The sequence below is a fragment of the Nannospalax galili genome, unplaced genomic scaffold (assembly GCF_000622305.1).
Source record: "Nannospalax galili isolate Female #2095 unplaced genomic scaffold, S.galili_v1.0 scaffold162, whole genome shotgun sequence".
Taxonomy (NCBI): domain Eukaryota; kingdom Metazoa; phylum Chordata; class Mammalia; order Rodentia; family Spalacidae; genus Nannospalax; species Nannospalax galili.
Window position 1 is genome coordinate 705,506 of NW_008350388.1, and position 18,742 is coordinate 724,247.

Consider the following 18,742-nt stretch of genomic DNA (forward strand, 5'->3'; position numbering starts at 1 on the left):
AGTAGCAAAAGCCTTAGTTGATAGGTGCTTTGTAGGATGCCCCATTTACATGTGGTGGTGGGCTTTTGTCAGGCTGTCAGACAGTGCCTGATTATCACACAGGAAAAACCTGGCAGTTTTTGTGCCGGAGGACATGTATCTGTGACGGGCACTTCAAAAGGTGAGTCAGGAAGAGAGTAGGAAGGTGCCCTGCTGAGAAAAGGAGTCCTTCCATTTGTGCCGAGCCGGCTTGTGGCTATCCGGACATGGAGAGACTACAACCCAAAACAGCAGGGGTCCCCAACACATGAGCTGAAAGCATATGGAGGGGCAGGTGCCCCTAAGCCTCAGACACACTGACCTGACCAGCACCCAGAACTATCCTCATTAGAGTCCGATGTAGTCTTTGGGTTATGTAACACGCTTTCCTTTAAAAACCCTAGAAAATATGTCACTAGTGAAAATTCAGCCTCTTTCTTAGTTGGCACATTTTCACAATCATGAAACTAGCCGGAGGCTGAGAACAAAGGCACACATCTAAGGGTGAATGGTGCTGGGGAAGACTTCTATCCCAGAGGCTTCTGGGAATCTCCTGGGATGCCCCTGGGAGAGCCTCCAGTCACGCCAGGCCACAACAAAGAGCATGTGGCTGGGCTGGAGATCACTCTGGAGCCAAGCTTTATACGATTTTGCCTTAAGCTGGCCCTTAAATTATAGTTCAATTTTTACCTAATAAAACAAGGTGGTTTGTTGGAAAGGCTTAAGATTCTGTACAGATTTAACTTATCCAATGCTCGATTCCAGAGACATATTTTGAGACTGGTTATTGGCATTAAGGTACCAGCCTGTTTTCCTACCAGAAGGAAAAGCTCCAAAATCATGGGCAATAAAAGCATCATTATACAATAAGGAACTCCATGAAACTCTGAATTTACTTGTTGTCCATGTGCTGTGGACAAAGTGAAAAGGATGACATGATCCATAGCAGAACTTACCTGGTGGCCACGTTGCAAGATTCAACAAGATAACCCCTACCAGGAGCATTCAGGTTAGGACACAAAGAAAGACGTCTAGAGTTGCTCTCGTGCTCCTTCAACAACCATGTATTCGGCATGAACCTTGGGCCAGGACTGTAAGACAGTGGAGAGCATGTCAGACAAGCTTCCTGTCCCCATTGAGCCTCTGTTATTACAGGTTGGGGAACCCTAGTCTGAAAATAAAAATCCAAGATACTCCAAAACCAGAAACTTAAAAAAAATATATTATTGTGTGCATGTGATGGGCAGGGGTGCGTGCATGGCATGGTGCGCATGTGGAGGCCAGAACAGCTTTGTGGAGTCAGTTCTATCCTTCCACATTTATGCAGGTTCTGGGGATTGAACTCTGGACATCAAGCTTTCTTGGAAAGCACTTTTACCCACTGAGCCATCTCACTATCCTCAAATCTGAAACGTACAGGGTAGAAAAGTAGACAAGTCTACACCTGACCTCATGTGACAGAACACAGCTAAAATACATGTGCACAGGGGCGGGGGAGATGGCTGAGTGGTTAAGAGTACTGGCTTCTCCTGCAGGACCAGGTTACCAGTACCCACATGGTGGCTGACAACCATCTGTAACTCCAGTTCAGGGGATCCAATACCTTCTTTTGGCCTCTGAGGGCACTGTACATACACAATACTCTTACATATATGTAGGCAAAACACTCATACACATAAAATAAAAAATTTTAAGTTAAAAACACCAAAATATGGGACTGGAGAGATGGCTCAGTGGTTAAGAGCACTGGCTGCTTTTGCAGAGGACCTGGGTTCGGTTCCCAGAACCCACATGGTGACTAACAATCATATGTAACTCCAATTCCAGGGGATCTGATGCCTTCTTCTAGCCTCCTAGGGCACTGCACACAGGTGCACTTACACACATGCAGGTAATACACTCATTCACATAAAATAAAAATAATAAATTAGAGAAATGCACATGCACTAAAACTATTGTTCAAAGTTCTCTTTAGGCCGTATGAATAAGGTGCATATGAAACAAATGAAATTTGTGTTTAGACTTGAGTCCCCATCTGTACGATGTGATGTCTCATTATGTATATTCAAATATCGGAGACTCTTGTGGTTCTAAAACATCAGAGATAAGAGACACTCAACCTGTAGTATTTTTATACTCGTGAGTAAAAGTGTCTTAGGACCTATGTGCAGAGTAGATGGGAAGGGGTAATTACTTCAGAAACTCAAAGGACCCAACCAAAACAAAGGCGGGAACTGAGCTATTTTGAAAGCCTTAGAGTATTTCCAAGAGTGTGAAAACAGCTGCCAGTGTTGAGGTTTGTGCTTGGAATTTGACCGCTTTGAGGGTACTTGTAGTAAAATGAAAAGGCTCAGTGCTAGATAGAGTAACTCACCATTTTTAAACAACATGTGTGTTTAAGGTCAAGTCTTTGATTTCACCTCCGGAGTGCGAGCATGTCTCCTGAGGCTCCCAGGACAGTCCCTGTGGCTGTGGGGCCAGCATCTGTGCCATTCACGCTATGCTGCAGAGGCACAGTCACTGTGTGCCAAGAAGCTGCCCAATAGCAGACAGAGTTTGAATTGGCTAAGCATCTCCATCTGACCTGCATCTGTGTAGAGGGATTTATGTAAGGAATTGGCTCAGGTCACTGTAGGGGCTGCAAGGTTTGGAATCCACAGGGTAGACCGGCAAGCTGGAGAGGAGCTGATTCCCCAGCTGAGGTATGGGAAGACAGGGTGGAGGAGGAATTCCTGTTTCTTAGGAAGCTGTCAGTTTTTTTGTCTAGAGGATTTCAGCAAAGTTGTGACACCCACCTACACAATGTAGGGAGAAATGGGAACATTGCTTTACTCAAAATCCGCTGATTGAAATGTTAATCCTCGTCTAAAATACACCTTCACACCACCACCTCACCTGGTACCTAACCAAACACCTGGGAGTCAGCCTTGCCAGGGTGACACATAAAACTAGGCAGTACAACGGATTCACCCATTACCTTGAAACATGCATTTCCATGAACTATGCTCAATCTCTGAATGAAAACCATGACAAGGTCCTAATCCTGCCTGATATGGTATAGTTATCCTGCCTATGACTGAAAACACACCCTTTCCTCAGAAGAGGATGTGGAGTTTTGGGGTGATATTCCCATTTCTTCTTAACATTCCATAACTTAAATGCAATAGCATAACATCTATACATCTCGCTGGGTGTGGTGGTACACGCTTTTAATCCCAGCACTTGGGAGGCAGAGGCAGGCGGATCTTTGTGAGTTCAAGGCCAGCCTGGTCCTACATAGTGAGTTCTAGGACAGCTGGGGCTACAAGGAGACCCTATCTCAAAAAAGACAAAAAAAATATCTATACATCTCAACTTGTTTGATAAGTGTGGTGGATCCCATACTGTGGCAGTGCCTGAGCAAAGACAGTCTAATTCTTGGAGTTGTTCAAATAAGAGTGAGCCTCCTCTGTTCTCTGAACTCCTTCTTCTGATTTCTCTTGGACTTATTATTCCAAAAAAATATACTCTCTTTTTTGCTTTAAACAGTATTTCCAGCATGACAGGGAAGGATTTTCCTCTCCTGACCCCTAGTGACCCAGAACAGCAAACACAACCACAAACAGATATCAATCTAATTTTACCTGTTGCTTGCAGCATAAACTATGAATAATTTGTTGCTTTCAATGTTGCTACTTTCAGAAATATTTTCACAACACACACACACACACACACACACACACACACACACACACACACACAATTGTGGACCAGGAACAAGGAGGGAGAAATAGAGAACATAGTCTAAGATTAAAGTTATTTGTTTAGCTTAGCTTGTAAGAGTTTATTGCAAGAGGATCCCAAGGCCTAATGAGGTTGTTTACATTGTTTTCCTAAAGGCAAGCTAGATTTGAATAAGCTGATTCCACAATATGAGGGCAGACTCAGTAGTGCTAAATGATCTTAAAACGTAAGACTAACTTTGGTTATAAGGTTATGTAAGACAGGAGACATTTGCAGGAAAGTCATACCCATAGATGAAGACAATGAAAGGAGGAAATAAAGACGTGTATGCAAAATGCATTCATGACAACATAAATACTGGTGATAGCTATGTCCTCGTTTCTTAACTGATCAGGTGATCATAGTTGGAATCTTATCCACTCCTCACTCCCAATTCTCTTTGCCCCCAGAAAGCACCTCACACAGATATGGTTCTTTACTTGATAAAGTGACCCAAATTTTCCGTCTCATAGGGTCCACACCATCAGTAATCTTGACTGAATGGGATTGTTTTCCATTGATATTAATCACAGGTCATGGTGGTACTAGGAGAGACCTTAAGGGATCACCTGTATTTCAGACATTTCTTTACTGTTAGAGCAGCGGTCTCATTTCCTGCTTAGTAGCCAGAGGAAAAACTCATCACAACCATCTTTGTGGATTTCAAGGCATGAAGAGCCCAGGGTGGCCAGGTAGCAAGCTTAACTTGTAGTTCAATGGAATCATGTGGTGCCCCCTAGTGGAAGTATTCTTCCTAGACCTAATACCTGCACAAAATAGGTAACGGACAGGAACTGACAGTTTTGCTGGGGAAATGGTGAATGATACCATGCCCACTCCCATTCCTTGGTCTCGGGACCCATGCATGCTGGTTGTGGGAGAAACAGCATCACATGCTGGGTGCTTATTCAGAGCATGCACAGTCATCTGCAGAACCTATAGAAGCCAGTCTTGACTTCTACTTGACCTTTTCATTCTAATGGCCTTCACTCTACAGGTCAGGGAAACATTGGGAAGATTTTGTCAGTTGTTCAGTTGTCTAATCTAGTTATCAATTCCAGAATTGGGGAAATAACCACAGAATAGGTTTGGGATCCTGAACCCACTGGGAGTAGACCTAAGCTAAAACTCATTGATTACCCACCTCCATACTATGACTTTAGTGAAATGGTAACATTTGCGGTTTCTTAAAACTCATGTCAGTTCTATCCAGTAATCTCTGGTAATTCTGATTATTTCCTTTCCCCCGTCTTAGTTTGTTTCTCCATTGCTGTGACAAAATACTCTGACCAATACCAACTTGGGGAGGAAGGGGTTTATTTTATCTTACATCTCCCAGGTCACAGTTCATCAGAGAGCCCAAGGTAGGAACTCAGGGCAGGAACCTGGAAGCAGGAGCTGGAGCACAGGCCATGGAGGAACGCTACTTACTGGCTTGCTCCCCTGGCCCCTGCTCAGCCTGCTTTCTTATGCAACACAGGCCCACCTGCCCAGGGGTGGCACCACTTACAATGGGCTGGGCCCTCCCACATCACTCAACAATCAAGAAGGTTCCCCATGGACATGGCCACAGGCCAGTCTAATGAAGGCAGTTCCCCAATTGAGGCTCCCTCAACACAAGTGTGTCAAGTTGACACTAAAGCTATCCAGCACACCCCCAATCCATAGTCACCATGGTGACAGGGTCATAGACGCCTTTGGAGAAAGCTGGAAAAATATTAACAGTATAAATTTTGGGTGACGTCATGAACTACATCCTCAAAAGGACATACATTCTCCTTCATTCAAGGAGTTCTGGGTCTAAACTGGCTCAAGTATAGGAATTACTTTCTTGGACATGACTCTCTGTTCCCAATTTTTAAGTTAGGCTCTTGTTCACTTGATGTAGAACTCTCTCCCTTACATGGATCAAGTAGGAATCCAGCAGATCCCCCAAGTGTTTCACTTCTAGGAACACAGGATTGTCTGACCAGCACCTTGGATCCCTGTGAGTCAGGCTTTTCTGATTTGCTGTTTTGACTATTATGGTAATTATGCCCTTCCTAGTTGGGTGCCTAGGTTCCTCCAGAGTGCTGAGATTATAGGAATGCATCGTTATGTCCAGCAAGTCTGCTGATTTGATTGTTAATTTCATGAAAAAAACCCTTCATAGCAATATTGACACTGATGTTTGATCAAAACTCTGGCTGCCACAGCCTAACCAAACTGACTCATAAAAATAACCAAAGAACCATCACAGAGGCCAAGAACACTTCCCCAGAAATTTGCCTCTAGGTAAAGAGACTTAATCTCGGCAGACAGGCTTGTTGGGGCCATGAGCCAGGAAAGAACCCGGGTGGAGATACAGTAGTGCGTCTGAGCCCTAGTCCCGAGGCCTCCCAACAGCTGCAGTATGGCCCGAGACATGTTGTTCCCATGTAGCTTCCTGTGGTCTGTGACCGTTTGTGCTATGTCACTAGTTCTCCAGCTCCTCCTATGGATTTTTAGCTCTTTGGGATCAGGAATATGTATTTGTATGTTTTCCTTTACCACAATACCCAGCCATGCTGCTGAATACAGTAGGAGGTCCATCACTGTCTGCCAGAATGATGACTGTAAAAACGGAAGAGTGTAGTAAATGCTCTTGATCTGCCACTAATTGTGTCCCCTTGAACAAGCCACATAGTCTGTTGGATTTCCAGGTCATTTGAATGAGGAATGAGTTCAATTCCCCTCCATCAGTGAGTTTATGTCATGATTATAGTGACAATAGGGCAAACTTATCGTTCATTCTTGTTCATACTAAAAGCTCTTTTACAGTGAATCCCTTTGTGGGCACTGGGCCATGTCCTGCCTGAGGATGAGGAAGAGTTGAGGTCTCTAGTCCCTACAAGGGCTCTGTGCTCCAAAGCTTAATCATGTGAAGATTTTCTGATCCAGATGCTACCTATGTATACAAGATTGCAGTGGCGATTTCATCATTTCATCTATGTTCTGTTCTTTTCTTGCACACACACACACACACACACACACACACACACGTATATAATGATTTTTTTTTACTAAGTCCACTGAATATAAATTTGGCAGCCAGAAATAGAAAATTATTGGCTCCCATTAATTCAGTCTGGAAGAGTAAAAGGAACATCTTTCCAAGCACTGGGGGAGATGGGAATTAGAATAATAACATTATTAAAGAGCAAGGACAGTGATTCCTTGATGCCAAGCGCCATGCTCAGCACTTTCCATGCCTAGTGGTTAGTAATTATCTAATGACCTCAGGAGGTAGATACTTTTATCTTCTCCAGTTTACAGGAGAGGAAATGGAGGCTTAAAGAGGCTAAGTCACCCAGCGGTGAGTGTGGGAATAAGGGGCACAGCTGGTATTTGGATCCAAATGTGTCTGACTCAGAGGGGATGGGTAACCCCTTGCTTCACAGACTAACTTAGTCACTTCAAGAATACCTTTTAACTTCCTTCCATGTTGTAATGGTGGGATTCAATGAGACCATCTCCTCAGTTCCTTCCAGCACTTATAAAGTTGGAAGACCTTTCTTTGGCTCTAAGAAATCAGCCAGAACATTCCCGCCCCCAATCACTCCTCACAGGAGGAAGGTCCTCAAAGCACAAATAGGGGTGACACTGAGCAACTGCTGGGAGCTCATCCACACAGAGACATAGAACCTGACCCAGTGAGAAGAGAGCTAGGAGGTTACTGGTCAGAATCCCTCCCCTCCTTTTATGCCTGTTTATTCCCTTAAGAGATGATGGAATGGGACAAATGATTCTGGGATAACTTTCCCCATCATTCCCAACCCTGCCTACATACATTTCCCATGACTGTTCAACCACACTAGACCTTGAGAAAATGAATATAAAGAGAAGAGGATGGAGGAAAAACTGAAGGACACTAATAGGCTGACTGGACTGGAATCGTTTGAGTTTGATCCCAATGGGATTTGGAGTTGGAGCTCACCATCCAAAGACTAGCATGTCCTGTCAGCTGTTCCTTTCCTCCTCCCCCCTTCTCCTCCTCTTCCTTCTCTTCCCTTCCTTCCTTCCTTCCTTCCTTCCTTCCTTCCTTCCTTCCTTCCCTCCTCCTCCTCTTCCTCCTCTTCCTCCTCCTCATCCTCATCCTCCTCCTCCTTTGAAGCACTCCAGAGTCCTCATCTACTACCACCCAATCTTGAGGAGCACAAAATTAACAAGAGCAATAAAACTAGCATTTATTAAGTCCTCTCTATGGTGGGCATTGGCCAGGCTCATTACAACAGTCTTATCCAGTAGATTCCCTCTCATTTAAGGGAGGAAAAACTTCAGGTTAGATCAACCAATGCATTTTTAAGTTCCAGGGCTCTTAAGAGGTAAGGAGCTTGTATTTTTGGTCTTCCTGGACCCATCTCAGGGGTCCAATCCAGGACTGTACTATGCACTCACATACCTCATGGCCTGAACCTGAACAAGTTCTTTCTACCTAGCCTGCCAGTGTTCAGCTGCTGGATCCTACCCAACACCCTGTGACCCAGTGACTGGCCAGTGTGAATGCCTGCCCGGGGTAACGGGAAAGCAGTGTGATAGGTGTCTCTCAGGAGCCTATGACTTTCCCCACTGTCAAGGTAAGGTAGCCAGTGGCATGCTGGAGGGCTGCTTCCTGTCTGAGTGGGTGTAGCCAGTCTCTCAGAGACTGCCCATCCTTAAACCGCTCCCCCCACCCCTGCCACCCGTACATATTTGGCCCAATCTTCCCTAGTGCAATTCCACTAAACATACATAAATTACGTATACAACCTCAAAGAAATTCAGAGATAATTTGTTCCTAATGAAAACAATGTAAATTTCTGTGCCTAATAGAGCTGGGTGCCTCAGTTCCCATGTCACTTTTCTGTGTGCAGCAGTGAACTGAGAGGGACTCCTTGGAGTTTTCCCTCATATTTATTTGCCCCCAGCCCAAGGTATCAGTGTCTTCTCTCCTTAGTGGTTTTCAGTGCTAAGACGCTGCTGACTGGGAAGTGTGCTGTGTTCCCGTCCCTCTTTCCAGAAACAGAAACTGCTGCCTGCCATTCTCCCATAGCCCCATAGCATGGGCAGCCCCAGGCATGACAGTCCTGCCTGGTGACTTCAGAGGTCTCATGCTATAGAGGGGCTTATTTGTGCAAGACTGACTCAGACTTTCTACCAGAAGAATGTGGTTTCTGCCTGAACCCTCCCTGTTCCTGGTAGCACTGGCAATATAGCATCCAGAGCCCACCGAGACTGGATGGAAGAGCAGACTGCGTCTCCCAGAGCCTTCCTAATCAGAATTCTCCAGACCAGAGTTCCCTGAGGGAAATTGCGGGTAGCAGTCTCAGGAACTTGCCCCTGAGAAGGCCTGAGCATCCCTGGAAGGCCAGGCGATCCCAGGGTGGGTCTGAGCCTGTGTGGGTATCAGGAACAAAAGTGCCCCAGCAGACGCAGAGCAGCCTCGACCATGCACAAGGTGATGTGGACTGCTAGAGAAAAACACAGAAACAGACCTGAGGGTGAGGAAGGCAGGAGGGGAGGACAGACATCATGAAAAGCTGAGGCCGACTTGACACGGAGGAAACCAAGGCAAAAAGCTAAGGGGCAGTTTCTAAGAATGACCCTGCAGGTGCAGTGGTGCAGGCCTTTCATCCCAGCACTCAGGAAGCACAGATGGGTAGATCTCTGTGAGTTTGAAGCCAGCCTGGTCTACATGGTGAGTCCTAGCCCAGCCTCTACAGAGTGAGACCATCTTAAAAAAAAATCAAAATAAGAGAGAATACATGATCCTATTATGGTTATGTTTCTATGATCTCAAAATGAGGCTCAGAACAGGCTCATCCAATTTGTTTTCACCATAATAATACAGAAACTTTGCACATTCTCAGTGAGATTATCCGATGAAGGAACACATGTTAATTGACTTCATGAAGTACTTTAGCACAGGTGGGGAGCAGTCGCTGTGATTTTAAACCCACCTTGTCTACCTTGTGAATCCTAGCCCAGCCTCTACAGAGGGGGAACCATTTAAAAAAAAATCAAAATAAGAGAGAATACATGATCCTATTATGGTTATGTTTCTATGATCTCAAAATGAGGCTCAGAACAGGCTCATCCAATTTGTTTTCACCATAATAATACAGAAACTTTGCACATTCTCAGTGAGATTATCCGATGAAGGAACACATGTTAATTGACTTCATGAAGTACTTTAGCACAGGTGGGGAGCAGGGAACTGGGATAATTACCTTTCCCGCTATACAAGGAAGTTAGAAATTCTCTTAACTTCCTTTGACTGGTGCAATATTGCCCTCTTCTGGACAATTCTAAAGATGCTCAAAATTCCACATTTTTCCTAACCCTTATCAATTAGAAGAAAAGTTTTATTCCTAGGCAGGGCAAAGAGTTGTTTAGTGACAAAAAGGGTAATTTGGAGATCAAGTATCATAAACTATGAATTGCACATAAAGTCTGTCACTTGTCTGGGCTGTATAACTATAAATATAGATGCACTATTTTTTTAAGAAGCAAAAATTGAAAAATTTGAAACACCGAAGCAAACAGCCAGACATCTGTAACATTTCTAAATCATAAACAGGTTCCAGCAGTGTTTGTGACCCAGCTGGGACCGTTGACTCCAGCTTGGTAAGTAGAGGATTTATGTAAAAGAGTCAATACTAACCGTGTGGGAACTTCTAGAAATTAAAATAAAACCCAGGACCAAATTATTTAGAGCCTAAGGTTCTTTTTCAAAGCATGTATGTGATTTTTTGAGAGTTTTTTTTCTTCTTGTTTTCAATAAGGTTTATTTAACTTTGTATCACGGAGTCCTGGTTTGAACTCTTCCTATAGAGTAAATTCTTGCTGTGAGGCTTTGCCATCATGGAGAGCCATCAAGTTTCCGTCCATGGCCAGGAACATGTTAAATAAAACTACCATGCTCAAAATCCTTACATATTCTTTATATTATCCCAAGAAAATGCTCGGGTGCTTTGAACAATTTTCTAAGCCCTTTAGGAATTATCTCTCTCCTTGGCCTCAGATTCTAGGGAGGCGCCTCAGTGGGAAGGAGGCCGCCACTCGACAGAGTGACGATGCAGAAGCTAGGCAGTGAGTCTTGCATTCATAAAGCACCCACAGATAAGCATTGTTTTTCCTGGTGACTATTCCAATTATTTTTCTTTGACAGTTATAGTCTATACTGTAACAGCATCCACAGATACAGGCAATATTTGTGTGCGTTGCGTGCACATGTATGGGTTTGGAGGTCAGAAGACATACTCAGGTGTCATTCCTCACTGTCTTCTATGAAGCAGGCCTCTCACTGGCCTATAGTTCACCATATAGGCTAGGCTGGCTGGCTGACTAGTGAGCCCAGAGATTTGCCTCTTCCCACCTCCCCAGCATTGAAATTAGAAGGGGCGTGCCGTCATGCCTAGCTGGGTTCTGGGCATGAAACTCAGATCCTCATGCTTACAAGGCAACCACTTTATTGACTGAGTGCTCTCCTCAGCCACGACAATATTTGAAATGAGAGATCTTTAGGCTTCTCTTTGTCTGTGTTTCACAATTGCTTTTTAACCACACATGTATATTGTGTGTATAAAAGGTAGTGAATGCTAAAAAAGTTCAGAAAACTCTTAAAAGCAACCTAGGGCTTTAATCAACCCCTTAATTTACTGTTCATGACCAAAATTTATTTTGATGACAAGGCTTTGCTTAAAACATGTGCTTGAAAACAGATCTTAATTCCAAGATGCCAAATGGTAGTTTGATTTTCATTTGAAGGGCTATTGCCAATGCAAGCTTCATGTTGAAAGTCCTGCTTGCAATATCTGCAAACCATTATATTGGAATCTGGTGCCGGAGAACCCCAGTGGATGCTCAGGTAAGCTGTCTTACACAGAGCACTTCCTTCCCTGCCCCTCCATTTACCCCTTCTCCGGGCCCATACTCACAGAAAAGCTCTTTGCTAACCCAACTTGATTTCTTCAGCATTCTGTGTAGTGTGTAGACGCTCCCACCTCCATTTTGAGCAGAACTTCTGATGTGTTCAAAGTCAAAACCAAGGATTGATTTACATTCTGTTTCCATATTCAATTTGTTATTTGCAAAGGCAGCCACTTGAGAAATGCTTCTGACCTCTGCTTTCATAAGCCACTGTTTCTGGCTTAATTTTATGTATGTATTATGAAACTTACATGTTGCCTACTGCACATTAATTTTATGCATGTATTAAAGCCAGAACACCAAGTTTAAAGTGGAATTAAAGGTGCTAAGTGAAATGACTATGTTCAGGTGTGAGTATATTTTTATACAGTCACATCAATAATAACCTTGACATTAGAATCCTTCATAAACCCCGTGATGCTGCAGCTGTGTTGGAGTAGCCATAAGCTAACCATGACTCTAAATGGATGATATTGATCAGCTGGTTCTGCAAACCTGCACAATCTGTAATATTACTGAAGTCTGCAGGGAAACCCATCCACACATTGCAGGCGTGTAATGTCCCCAGAGCAGGAAACTCTTTGTGTACCTCCTGGCTCAAAGACCCTCTCTTCTCTCCACAGAATGCCAGTGCCATGAGGCAGGGACACTGAGTGGAATTGCAGAGTGCGGGCAGGTAACATGGGCCAGTTTTTCATGTGATCACAGTAAGATGCTGTAGCAGTTGATTGCGGGATTTCTGGGAGTTTATTGGTACCCATCTAGTCATTCAGTTCATGGTCATCCTTTTTCTGATCCTGGCTACACTACTTCCTGTTGTACAGTAAGTGTGTTTTCAATCTTGAAGGTTAGCAAATTCTGTGTATCAAATGCTATCATCTGACTTATTGTACTACAGGAAGATGGTGACTGCAGCTGCAAAGCTCGTGTGACTGGTGATGCCTGTGACACCTGTGAAGATGGATACTTCGCTTTGGAGAAGAGCAGTTACTTTGGCTGTCAAGGTAAATACATTTGGTGGGGTCTTCGTAGTGTGAAGTGCTAAAGGACAGACTGCAGAACCCTGTCTTCTTGGTCCTCTGTCACCTTTCAGGGATGGTGCTCAGACACTGTCTTGAGAAGTCCAGATATTCAGTTAACATTCACTGTAAACTGCAAATGCCTCTACTTTGCACCAGAACACTGTTGGTTCAATTGTAAAATACAAGACAGGGATGGGAGGGCATCTGTTAATGTTAAAAATAACATCAGGCAAGAGAGATGGGTCAGTGGTTAAGAATATTTGCTGTTCATCCAGAGGACTCACGTTCAAGTCCCAGTACCCATATGGTGGCTAACAACCATCTATAGCTCCAGTTCCAGGGGATCTGACACCTACTTCTGGTCTCTGCGGACATTGCATGCATATGGTACATTTACATACACAGAGGCAAAACACTCATACATGTAAAATAAAAAATAAGATTATTTTTTATTTTGTGTGTATTCGTTATGTAGGTAAGTGCACCCATGTCATGCAATGCCTGCAGAGGACAGAAGAGGCTGTCAGATACCCTGGAACTGGAGTTACGGACAGTTGTCAGCTGACATGTAGATGCTGGGATTCCCCCCTAGTCTTCTGCAAGAACAGCCAGTGTTCTTAACTGCTGAGCCATCTCTCCAGCCCCTAAATGAAATATTTTTAAAAAAAAATAAAAGTAAATAAAAATAACATCAAGAGTTAGTCTTCTTAAAGGTCGGGTGTGGTTTCAAATGCCTTTAATCCCAGCACTTCGAAAGCAGAGGCAGGTGGATCTTTATGAAGTCAAGGCCATCCTGGTCTACATGATGAGTTCCAGGTCAGTGAGGATAGCTACATAGTGAGAGCCTATCTAAAAATATATAATGCCAGACATGGTAGCATGCACCTTTAATCCCAGTGCTCAGGAAGCAGAGACAGGCAGATCTCTGTGAGGTCCAGGCCAGCCTGGTCTACATAGCAGTTCTAGGCCAGCTGGGGCCATAGGGAGACCCTGTCTCAAAAAAGTCAAAAGAAAAAGAAGTCATCTTAAAGCTATATTTCACATTATCTAAAAAAACTAGATACTTAGAGATAGGACTGTATTAAACAGTGAAACTGAAGAAGTGGTTGGTCCATAAGCTACTCACTCTTGAATCTCTCACATCATCTACCTAGCATAATTATTTACAGTAGTGCTATGTTTTTCCTGTGTGTGTGTGTGTGTGTGTGTGTGTGTGTGTGTTCATGTTCATATATGTATGTGGAGGCCAGAGGTTGACATTGGGTTTCCTCAATTTTTCTCTACCATTTTTTGAGACCAGGTCTCTCACTGAACCTGGAGCTTGCTGATTTGACGAGGCTGGCCAGTCAGCAGGCCTCAGGGATCCTCCTGCCTCTGTCTCCCCAAAGCTGAGATCACAGGCATTTGTTGCTGCGTTCCTCATGCTTGTGTGGGAAGCATTTTACTGACTGAGCCGTCTCCCAGACCCCTAGTGCTGTTCTTAACCATGTCAGCCCCCACGCTACTGTCCCTTTCCACTGGACAACAGTGTTCCATCTGGCCTGTAGTCATGTACCCCCAGATTAGAGGTGGACATATGGAGGGACAGGCCACTTTTGTTAGGGCTGTCCCTGCCAAATAGAAGATATAAAGAGGCAAGAGAGCAGCCACCATACCCTGAGATTATTGGCAATCTCTTCTCATGGAAGGAGGGAAGCCTCTGGCAAGTTTCTAGAAGTGGTTTGTCAGTAACCTCAGCTGTTTCTTGACTTTCAGGATGCCAGTGTGACATTGGTGGGGCACTCACCTCCATATGCAGTGGGCCCTTGGGAGTATGCCAATGCCGAGAGCATGTTGAGGGGAAGGGGTGCCAGAGGTGAGTCTTTGAAGGCTTCTTTACATGTTCGTGTTGTGTGAAGCCATCTCGCACTTTCCTGCCTGTGCTGTGATTCCTGGGAAGAGAGATGAGAAGCAGGTGTGAGGAGGCAGACAAGCTGGAGGATTGGAATTGAATCTGTGCCTTTGTCAATTAGAATAGGAGAGTTGGGTGCCCATAGAAACCCGTTCTGTTGCACCCCAAACTCCTGAGTTTGAAGTGGACAGGGCCAAAAAGCTATGCATTGTGAGAACAGGAAGCTGAAGGCCCTCCACAAGTCACAGCATGGAGGGGCTGAACAGGGAGACCAGCTCCATTGTGAGAAAGGGAACATGGGTTGGCTGGCACAGGCCTGGGCTCCTGGGTCAATGAGACTCAGTTCCTGCTGCTTCTCCATGAGTGAGGAGTGGAAAGGTCAAGTAAATTAGAATAAGATGGGTAAGAAAACTCTGGAAGTGCAGAAGGGCCTGTCTCACAGGAAGGAAATGAACAGTGGTTTCTGTAGTGTAGTGGTTATCACATTTGCCTCACAGGAAGGAAATGGAAATGAATGCTAAAGTGACACGTGTAGATGGAGACCAGGCCGGGAGGTAGGAAGTACACAGCATACCATCTCTTCATCGCTGTAGGTAGTTACCAGAGAGAGAGAGAGAGAGGTGGGGTGAGAGAGAGAAAATCCACCAGAAATTGTTCCTCAGTGCAAGGTAGAAAATTTTAAAATTTCTGACTTTCAATCATATGCTCTGAGAAATGCAAAATTTTCACCACCTTAACCATCGACTGCGCTTGCTTCATCAACAGATTGATAGAACAATCTTTTTAAAAAATTATTTATTTAATAACCACATAATTAGAAGAAGCATTTCATTACAACAGCATTGACATATTCAATAACAATTTCCAGACCAAAGATGCATCTCTTTCAAAACTGCCTGTACGTTTTTAGGTTCACAGTTGAATTAATACAGTTATACAATATTATACTCAGCATAAATCCTATAAGACAAAAAATTGAACGAGGTTTTAATCTGTAAAAAAGATCTCCATTTTATTTTAAAATATACTGTTTCATACAGAAAAACTCATTTTTAATGTAACTCTTAGATGTTTGCACATGGGTCTCTAATCTTTATCTGATTATTACTAGTCAGTCGGTTACTTTCTGAGATTGTTGGCATCTGAGCATGGATATAAAGTCATCAGGTAGATTTCAATGGTAATGTTTTTCACATCTACTAATGAACATGAAGCAAATATAACTCATTTATTTATTGATTTTTTGTGTGTATTTCTTACAGAACATCCCAAACAATCTTATTCATCTATATACCCACATAACAAAAGGTACCCTCCCATAGCACCCCCCCCCCACTGGAGCCCATATACTCTGTCATCCCTGTGTTGTCAGTGTCCCCAGCCGATCCCCAGTGCTTGTCCATCCACTGAGTCTAGTCAGCCTATCTAGAGTTCCTTGTTTGAGGAAGATCAGCTCTTCCTCATCTAGCAGCAATCAGTTGCCAATATTCCTTTAGATAAGAATGGGGTCTGCTGTTCATTTTCCCTGATCTATGCGGTGTTACTATCTGGGAGTCCTTTGGGCCACCCTGTCCAACTGGACTTAAAGAATTATATTGATCCCTTTAATCTTTGGTTATACTTTCCTTTTGGGTGTTTAAGACCATACACTTGGCCCAGATAAACCAATTTATTTTTACTCTTAAGGTCATTTGAGGATCTAGTCCTCAGGGGCCACATGGCTTGGGAGGAGCCCCTGGCTCCTTACTTTTACTAGTAACATGTATGTGAAGATAAGTCAAAGGTCCTGCTCGACTGTGGCTGGCTTCACTTGGAAGCATGGAGGAAATGTTTCCTTGGTGTTGACCCTCATCTTTGTAAATTGGATACTGGTTCAAGTCCATCTGGTGGAGTCTCCATCGCCTCCTTGATCAAGAGGACAGATGACTCACCACAGTTACAGGGCATTTTGAGAGATGCTCCATAGTTCCCTGGAACTTAATTGACCTTGGAGGGCAAGGAGCAAAAACTGTCCTTTAAGTCCCTCTGACCAGATTAGTATAGGCCTCAAAGTATGGCTGTTAAACATCAAAGAAGGATAGTTCCACCAGTCTGGTACTTTTAATTACCATATGCTATGTAGATAGAGCTTGGGCAAAGACCAAAGGCTCTCAGATAAACCTTGACTAGACATATATTGTGTTCCTTGAGCTAGTTGTATGTATAATTTGTCAGTAGGTTGTTGGACTAATATGGTTCCCTCTGGTTTTTTAAAAACTACCTAGGCATTATTTATCTCTCTCACTGTCTAACCCTTCTACCATAGTTTCCCCATTTAAAGGCCCCCATTTTTCCCATAATAATACCCTTACCCTTCTCCTATGGTCCCACCTCTCTTGAGCTCCTTCTTTCCCTTTATCCTCAAGGTTCCTTGTATAATCCACCTTCCCCTCCTCCCATTAAAATAACCCCATTTTTATCCATATCTCCCTTATTAATACCTGTTTCCCACTGTCCTTCTCTTTCAGATTCTTTCGTTTTCTTTACCTCCCTGGTTCCTTTTCATCATCCTGGTTCCTGTAGTTATGTCTGGATACATACTCACTTATCAGGATTTGGTGCTAGGATCCACATATGAGGGAGAACATAAGTCATTTGTTTTTCTGAGTCTGTGTTACTTCACTTAGTATAACAGTTTCTAGTTCCATCCATTTACCTGCAAATTTCAGGATTTCATCTTTCTTTAGTGCTGAGTAAAACTCTATCATATAAATGAACCACGTTTTCATCATCCGCTCGTCAGTTGAGGGACACTTAGGTGGCTTCCATCTCTTAGCTATTGTGAAAAGAGCAGCAACAAACATGGATGTACAAGTGTCTCTGCAATAGGATGAGTTCTTTGGGTATATGCCAAAGAGTGGTATAACTGGGTCGAATGGTAGGTTCACTTGTAGTTTTTAAGTGTTCTCCACACTGTTTTCCATAGGAGAAACAAGCTTGCAATCCCACCAGCAGTGGATGAGTGTTCCCCTTTCCCCATATCCTCTCCAACATTTGGTATCATTTGTTCTCTTGATCTTAGCCAATCTGACTGGGGTAAGATGAAATCTTAAAGGGATTTTAATTTTCATTTCCCTAATTACTAATGATGTTGAACACCTTTCAAGATGCTTCTTAGCCACCTTTATTTCTTCTTTTGAGAACTCTCTGTTCAGCTCCTTAGCCCATCTTTTAATTGGGTTACTTCCTTTCTTGATTTTTTGTTTTTTGAGTTCGTTATATATTCTGGATGTTAAACCTCTGTCAGATGTGTTGCTGGTGAAGATTTCCTCCCATTCTGTGGGTTTTCTCGTCACTTTCTTGGTTGCTTTTTATGATGTACAAATGCTTTTTAGTTTAATGAGGTCTCATTTGTTGATTCTTGATCTCGTTTCCTGAGCAATTGATGTCTGGTTTAGAAAATCCTTTCCTACATCTATATCTGTAGGTTATCCAATGTTTTCTTCTAACAGTTTCAGAGTTTCAGGGTTCACATTGAGTGAGGTCTTTGATCCATTTGGAGTTGACGTTTGTGCAGGGTGAAAGAGAGGGGTTTAGTTTCATTCTTCAACAGGTGGAGATCCAGTTTTGCCAGCACCATTTGCTGAACATTCTGTCTTTCCTCCAGTGAATATTCTTGGCCCCTTTGTCAATTATCAGGTGGCTGAAATTGCATTTACTCATATTTGAGTCTTCAATTTTGTTCCATTGATCTATGGATCTATTTTTGTGCCAGTACCATGTTCTTTTTATGACTATGGTTCTGTAATGCAAGTTAAAATCTGGTATAGTAATCCCCCCGGCATTGCTCTTAGTGCTCAGGGTTGCTTTGGCTATCTGAGGTCTTTTGTGCTTCCATATGAATCTTAGGATGTTTTTTTTCCAATTCTGCAATGAACGTCTTTGGGATTTTGATTGGCATTACATTGAATCTATAAATGGCTTTTGGTTGGATGGTTATTTTCATAATATTAATTCTTCCAGTCCATGAGCATGGGAGATCCTCCATCTTCTGATGTCTTCCTCAAACTCTTTCTTTAAAGATTTAAAATTTTCATTGTAGAGATCTTTAATGTCTTTGGTCAGGTTCATTCTGAAATTA

The 18,742-nt window shown here is 43.3% G+C and overlaps 1 protein-coding gene across 1 annotated transcript in view; it reads left to right on the forward strand.

The window, feature by feature from the left end:
- Positions 1-18,742, forward strand: part of Lama3 (laminin subunit alpha 3) — a 265,360-nt gene that overhangs the window by 103,241 nt on the left and 143,377 nt on the right. Inside the window, exons 13-18 of the mRNA XM_008847651.3 lie at positions 8,238-8,375; positions 10,358-10,404; positions 11,548-11,647; positions 12,333-12,385; positions 12,608-12,713; positions 14,487-14,586. Of these exons, the coding sequence (XP_008845873.1) occupies positions 8,238-8,375; positions 10,358-10,404; positions 11,548-11,647; positions 12,333-12,385; positions 12,608-12,713; positions 14,487-14,586 (544 nt within the window). The remainder of the gene's footprint in view (positions 1-8,237; positions 8,376-10,357; positions 10,405-11,547; positions 11,648-12,332; positions 12,386-12,607; positions 12,714-14,486; positions 14,587-18,742) is intronic.